The 7,863-nt window shown below is 45.3% G+C and overlaps 1 protein-coding gene across 1 annotated transcript; it reads right to left on the reverse strand.

Moving 5' to 3' along the window:
* Positions 1–6,667: 6,667 nt before the first annotated feature.
* Positions 6,668–7,636, reverse strand: PATE1 (prostate and testis expressed 1; the record flags this gene model as incomplete). The annotated part of the gene is made up of 2 exons (XM_080816379.1): positions 6,668–6,801; positions 7,513–7,636. 2 exons carry the CDS (start codon positions 7,634–7,636, stop codon positions 6,668–6,670), a joined length of 258 nt encoding a protein of 85 aa, XP_080672505.1.
* Positions 7,637–7,863: the final 227 nt, after the last annotated feature.

The raw sequence follows: 7,863 nt of genomic DNA on the forward strand, positions 1-7,863 counted from the left end.
TTTCACAGAGGACCGTGCCCCAGATTCAAAATGTATGGCGCAGTTGGTTTGCAGTTTTTGGATAAATAATGCCACAATGAGAGGGGATACTCCTGATTTTTTCAAACATTGTCTCTCTACCTCCCTGAAATATCCCACTCTCCTCACTCACTGCTCTAGTGTCTTTTTTCTTCCCCATCCTTGGGTGAAGAGGGGAGGAGGCTTGAATCCCTGGGGTCATAGCTGTCACCCATTCAAGGGAGTAAGGACCCCAGGCAGGAGTTGGGAAGGGTGTCAGCTTCCTTCTTGTGAGGTCTACACCTCACCGGTATAAAGCCTAATTCCTTTCCCTAGTGCCTTGCTTTCAGTCTTTCCTCTGTTTCTTTAGGGATTCGATTTTGCCATGAATGTGATTTCTTTGATGGATTCAAATGCCGTAGTAAAATGAAACGCTGCTGGAAGTTTAATTTGTTCCTGCCGTACAACAGGAGTTGTACCACAGAGCACTATTACTATGGGAATCGAGTTACAGGTAAGCAGGGGTTAAAGAGAGACACAAAACATCATCAGTGGTGCCCGCCTTCCCTGGAGTCTGGGACCATGGGAGATACTGGGGAAAGAGGAATTTTCCATACACCAACCAGGGGTAGAGTTTATGTGGAAGGCAGATGTCTCTTGCCTGATCCTGTCCAGAGAGACCTAGATGAGACGCAGGCACAGCTTTGGGGCTCATTCCTATCCACAGAAAACCAATGAGGTTCTGGAGAGACGTTATTACCAAGAAGATGGTGTGAATAAGCAAGGTGATCGCATCTGCTTTTTTTCTCTCTTTAGGGAGATACCTGTTTCATCTTACAAAACTGTCTTGTAAAATTTGTCAAGAGGGAGTGACCCAAGTATACCATGACTTACTGAAAGAAACACATTGCTGCAATGATAAATCCATGTGTAATAATGGTAAGGATAATTTGGAAAGGTCAGTGCCGTATGGAGAAGACACAGATTACACTATGCATGATGACATCCGACCAGAACACTTAAATGGTAGATGAACTTAGACTATCTCTGCCAGTAATCTTTGCCCTTCCCTTACACAATGGCAACATCATTGTACATTATTTCAAAATCCAGACCCTACTCTCCAATCTGTTCTAGTAGATCTACCCACGGGAGCTCCATATTTCCCGTGTCAGTGCTTTCATTAAGAGGAAAATGGGAACCCCCAATCTCTGCCTTCTTCTTGGGTTCCTCTGTCTTTACCACTTGATACTGCTTGGCGATCTGTAACTGTCCTCAAGTTCTGATGCTAAACCTGGGGGGAAATCTCTGGCAAAGGGAACAGAGTATTTTTCTGGTATAGCTTCTGAGTAAAGATCAAAAGAAAGTAGACTGGATAGAAATAGGAAAAAGAAATCACAAGATATTTTAGAAGAAAAATTGGGGAGGAAGATAGAAGAGGCATTTGGTGGAGGGCAGGAAGGGCTTCTATGAAACAAAGGCTTGAGAAAGTAAACATGAAGTGAGGAATTCAAACTTCCACAAAAAGAATCGTCGGTGAACTAGACAAGAGAGTCTTTGTGCCTGCCACCATTTGGGAAAACTGTACCAGCCACAGTTACACCTAACACATAGCCCTAAGCTACCATGTTTCCAATGATCTCCCCTTGCTTTCATGGCCAAAGCCAAGTCCATCAGGATAAGTACTTGGCCTCATTGTTGGCCAACTACTCTGTCTCCTGGCATGTGAGGAATACTGTACCACCCAGTCCTGAAAAATATTTAAATTTTACCTTGAACTCAATGAACTCATTGATAAAAAGCTGAGTATTTATTGGCACAACCCTGCAACAGATTATGTCAAGGAGAGATAAAAGTTTCAGACTTCACTCTAGTGTTCTAACCAAAATAATAAGCTCTGAAATGACAAAAATGAATCCCTAAATTATTGTTCACTCACTTTAGGTTAAACTTTTCTTTTGCCCTGTTTGCCTTCCTATGTGTTAGAATCTACAGAAACTATTATATTTCTTTTTTAGCTTAATAATTATGTATACAAATATAATATTATCCCAGGTTTAGTAATTCCCCTCTGGATCCAGGCTTATAAATGCTTATTGTTTTCTACCACATTGTATTTGCATAGATATAATAAAACATTTTAAAATACAAATTAATTTTGAAATATTTGCAATATACGTGTACTGGGACTTGTCCCAAATTGTGTCACATTAGCAGGCATATTATACTTTAGCATCTTGAGAAGTAGAAAATATGGTAGACACGTCCATTCAGGGCTGGTTAATTCGTTGATATGGATAGAATGGAGATGCTGGCAGTAGTTTCTAACAATGAAGGGATTCGCAGGGGAATTACTGTGATGTATGGTTAGTGCCTAGAATGGTCCCAAACCAGTCAAAATTGGAAACTTCACATTAGAGAAGGGAAACAATAGAGATGGTGGAGAAGGTAACCAGTAGTAGGAAGACTATACAGGCAGCTGGAGACTCACTAGCACAATGAGTGAAGTGAAGTGGAGCTTCATAAAACATTGTGGCAAAGCCCCCAGCGCTTCATCATACCCAGACTGGCCCTCCAGGTCCAATCTTTCAGAGCCCGTCCTATTATGTTTCTCATCTTGCATTTCCAGGAGATTTTGACTCCCCTGTTGCCCCATTTACAATACCCCATCACCTCCTAATTTTCTTGCCCAAGTGGAGTACATCTCTGTTCTTTGCATTTGGTGGTGGTGGTTGGGGGGGGGGGGAAGATAGGACATAGAAGAAGCGATGAGGAAAGACAGACTCTGATCATGGACCCTAGTTCCAGATTCCAGTCCAGAACACTCATTCTGGCCAAAGATTCCTTGGATTCCTTACTCGGAGACAGACTGAGACAGGAAAAATTGATCAAAGGAAGACAAACCAATTGTATGGAACTAGAAATCTGGAGGATTATTCATCATAGGAAAACAGGGTTTCTTTCATAGAAATGTGTGTAAAATCCTAGAAACCCAATAGAAATGTGCTCATGATCGACAAGCTCTCAGAAAACCACACCATAGAACTTTTGTTCTGCTCACAAATTTTGCACCAGTCATGATTGGACTGAAATACCAGGAGGCCTGCCCCAGATCCTCATACAGAGATATGATATACTCTACACAGACATATTACAGAATCCGGGGCTCACTGTTTGATCTCATGTTTTCCCATGGATGGAGCTCTAAAAAAACTGCTGAATATTTGAAAATGTGCCATGTAAGTATTCAACATAGATGTACGGATTGCCTGATTTATTCTGGAGTCTCTCCAGAGACTCACAGCGACAAAGAAAAACCGGAAACATAAACATTGTTTGTTCCTCTGGCACTTTGGGTAGTTACAGCTCTGTCACAGACTGATACTGGTCCTCAGGCGGAGGAAGAGTCCTCTGGAAGAACACGTGTAAGCCATGACTGGGAAAAGGCTGTGAGTCTGGAGGTTGAGAGCACCTGCCTCAAACTTTGTGGACTGATTTTAAATCTTTGCTTAGGACCATCAAGGTAGGACTGTGGTCTCTCAGTTGGAACAAGTGAGAGACAGCAGCGTGGTTTATGAACCTCTACAAATCCTCTCATCAGTAAGGCAGAATAGCTAGGACAGCAAAAGCAAAGTGCCATCTGCTATCAAGATCTGCTCGGGTGGCCTCAGCCCTCAAGGATCTCAGACATGTAGAAAATACACCACTGAAATTCCTCCCACAAACAAAGAGTTCCATTCCAAGGAAGAAAGGGACAGTCAGTAGAAGCAAAATTGAGCCGGGAATCCAGGCGAAGGTTATAAGACAAAATTCGAATGTTGGTGGGAGAGGAGATGGCAGGTAGCAACACTTGGAAATCACTATAGAGGTTGCTCTGGAGAGATGAAAAATTTTAAGTACTTCCCTTTTACTGCCTTCAAGAGATGAAGCTGGGAAAGCCCTCCGCCCACCCCACTCCGTCCACTGCCAGCCCCAACATAGGGATCTTCCTGGAAAAACACATTTAATTTAAACATGTATGACATAAAAGAACTGCACATAAACCCCATGTAAGAATGTTACGAAACAAGTGCACTAAACACCGTACTTACAGAAAACAGAAGGGTGCCAGGAAAAGACGGCTGCAAAATTGACAGAAACTCAATGTGAGATTTCAAAGTGAACGAAAAGAAATAAGGGAAATGATAGAAACTATGAAAAAGCAGCATAGAAAAAAACTTCTTAAAGATTTATGTATTTGAGAGAGAGAGAGAGAGGGAGAGTTCTCATGTGTGCACACACACGAGTGGAGGGAGGGGAAGAGGGAGAGACTCTCTAGCAGACTCCCTGCTGAGATCATGACCCGAGCTGGAACCAAGAGTCCCACGCTTAACTGACTGAGCCACCCAGGTGCCCCAGAAAAAGATTTTTTTTAAATGTTCAGCTTCTTTCTTTAAGAATTCAGTCTAAAAGCCATTTTAGGTGGCTTTTTAGATGGGCTGAGCAAGATAGATCCCCATGATGGAGGTTACTGGGTATAGGTGCAACATGGGCTGTTGGAAGCCCAAGTGGGTGAGGACGACATCCACGTGCTGTGGTGCAGGTTGTCAGAGTCTGCTCCGGCGAGGAGAGTGTCCCTGCAGAGTAGTGTGGTGGTAGATGGGGGTGAACATGGGCGGTTGGTGACTGACTGGACTGAGCAAGTGTCACTTGGTCTAGTGTTGGTCATTGGAGTCCAAGCTGCGTGAGGAGGGCAGCTTGTGTGGTGGACAGCTGTGGCAGGCTGGTAAGGAATGCTGAGATGTAAGTGGGGTACATGGTGACCCAAAAAAGGATATGGCCCCTGAAAGTTGCCAGAAGGGTATCTGCATGTGGGGATGACTCTGGAGTCCAAGGCGGGTGGTAGCAATGGGAGTTCGGTCTTGTACAGAGGGGAATAACAAAACAAGAAATGTATTGAGGATAATGGGAGCCCAGTTTCTCAGTATTGTAGAAAGCATTTATAGATACGGGAAGAGAAAAAAGAAAAACTAGAATCAATTCTAGATGGAAGTGCGCATGTGTGGGGAGAGGGCTGCTCACGCACGCACACACTTACATGTGTACATCCACACGTATGTTCTTCAATTTCGGCCATGGCGAAGCCCTAAGGGCAGTGACACTCCAGCGGCCATGTGCATACCTAGCACCCCGGTTTTAGTTTCTAAATAACGTTCCCACTGAAAAGAAGCAGGGCTTCCTAGAGGGGAAGTATAAAATGAGCCTGAACATTTGGATGAGGCAGATATAAGGAAATGTTCCAAGAAGGATGAAGAATATTGAAAGGAGACAGGAGCGAGCTTGAAGCGACTCTTCCTGATCGAATCTAAACATTAAAATGTGTGTGAGAGTAACAAATTATATTCAGTTCAACAAAAATGGGAAAATGAGCTTATATTTTATAATCAAATAAAGAGGGCTCCTCCTACCAGTTTGTTAGAAATCAGTCTCCATCTGTGAGCATGCTCCTTCCCACTCCTACTTTTTCCAGGGTGCTAGAACCATACAGGGTAGAAAGCCTAGGTGTGCGTGAAGTGGGGGTGGGGGGCATCTGCTCATGGGCACGGCTCTGTACAGAGGTTACTGTTGACACATCGAGTGGCCAGACTCACACGGCTGCTCAGATCCCACCAATCCCAGCCTCTTTCATGCCACGCTAGACACACGGGAATATTTGTGTGGCTGCTTCTGGTCTCATCTCCTTGGCAGTATCCTGCAGCTCTTCCATATCTAGGGGTTGATGCCTTCCTGTGAAGTGGCCAGGCAAGCAGGGTGCAAGTTACTACCTCCAACCCCTCTAGATGCCCTCTCCTCTTCTCCGACCCCCGACCTCAAAGACAGCCTCATTCCTGGACGGCAGAAAAGCTTGTGTTCTCCTGGATTCCTGATGCAAATTCCTTTCTACACTCTACCCTTCTCCTCACTCTGGGAATAGCATTCATGAACAAAATTCAAGAAGACCCAAGCTATCTCTTTTCATTTTGCTACTTCCCTCCCCGAGAGGCCAGGGTCATGGGCTTTAGTGGGAGTATGATAAGAAGGATAATACTGAGAGAGAGAAACACAAGGAAGGAAGAAAGAAAGAAAAGGAAAAAAAGAAAAAAGGAAAGGGAAGAAAAGAACCTACTGTAGAAGGAAGGTGAAAAGCCAGGAAAAGAATTGACCTATTCTCGGTCTCATCCTTTTTCTTTTTCTTTTTCCTTTTTTGAGAGAAAGAGTGAGCACGTGATGGGGGCTGGGCAGAGGGAGAGAGAAAATGAGAAAATCTTGCCCAACCCAGAGCCCAAGCCAGGGTTTGATCTCAGCACACTGAGATCTTACTGGAACTAAAAATCATGAGTCAGACGCTTACATCACTTGTCTTCTTATTCTGAAGCAGCTTTGGTACACAGTGAAAGCACTAGGTTTTGTAAGAACCTGCAGGAGACACTGGTCTTGCTCTCAAAGTGTTTCGTTTCCCCCTACTCCATCACCACAACCACCAGGGACCAAAATGCAAAAATCTAGAAAAGAAGAGGACTTTTTCTTACACAGGCAGAAGGCAGAACCATGTGCTTGCCATCCAAAACAGTGGCTTTCCAGGAAATCCTCCGGAAGAGGCTGAGACAATAATGTCATCCAGAGGTTGGAGCCCCCAGAGGACACGCAACCTCTACAGGTTTTCATTGCATAAGTCAGAGACCCTGCAGCACCTGAACGTCACCAAGTAGACGCTCCATTTTATTTTGTCCACATTAGCACAGTTTTTCAGGCAGCCCATGAAGGTTAACCACAGAGTCCCATCTTCTGCGGGAGGAAAGAGAAACAGGTTAGCAAAAAGGCTTCTGCAAAGAAACTTCTTTGCAGCCCGTACCAGCAGACAAGAACAGCCTTGTGGGTAGCTCAAGTCTCTGTTATCCAAACAGGCAGAACTGCAAGATGTTGCCAGGTGAGGACTTCCCAGAAGGAAAGCAGTGGCAGAAGAGTTTGCAAAAGTTCCTGGGGGTGGGGAGGTGATGACAGCAGTAATGGAGGGATTTCCAAAGCTGGATGTTTCAGTGGAGAATCTTAACACTGGCTTAAGTCAGGGTTATAAATGCCAAGGTTTTGCTTAGCACGAACTGTAGGAAAACTGAGAGGGCCATTTAGCTCGTGTCTGTTGCGGACACTGATCCTCCTATCTTCACAGTTTAAAACCACCCCATGGAGGTCCAGGCAGGGACAGACAAGGAGCTGCCCTCCCCTCTCCAACAAGCACCTGGTCTCCACTGGCCATATTGTGCCTCCCCTCTCCTCCTCCTCCCTGCTTTCTGCAGGCTTCTCAAATTACTGGTTCCATAGCTACAGATCCCCACCCCTCTGGGACCTCCTCCATCTATTTTCCATTATGGCTTGTGATAGAGGTAGAGAGATCAAGCATCCCAGGGCTGGGGCTGCCTGGGGCAAAATAAGGTCCCTGCTTTGTTCCATGGCGCCTATGTCCCGTTCAGCTTCCCACACCCCCGTCCCCCAACTTACTCTTGAAAATCCTCCCAGTCACGCAGCCCTCGTCTTCTGTAGCAGTGCACACTCCTCTGCCTCTGGAACACCTTTCTCCTGGAAACTGCAGGTGGCACATCCTACACTGAACAAGTTCTGTCATCGGGCCGGGAGACCAGGGACAGAAGTGAGAAGTGAGAAGCGAGAAAGCCCACCTCCCCTTTCCGATCTGAAGTCGGCTTGGAGTCCAGAAGGCTTTCACAGAGACCAGGAATTACAGGTATTTGCCTCTATTAAGAGAGGCTACACCAGGAGAGGGACTGGAGTTTACAGTCTCGGGGAGTCTGGGCTGGGGGGAAAAATGGGAGGGGAAAGAAAGGGGGCGGGGCA

This window comes from Martes martes, assembly GCF_963455335.1.
Source record: "Martes martes genome assembly, chromosome: 10".
NCBI lineage: Eukaryota > Metazoa > Chordata > Mammalia > Carnivora > Mustelidae > Martes > Martes martes.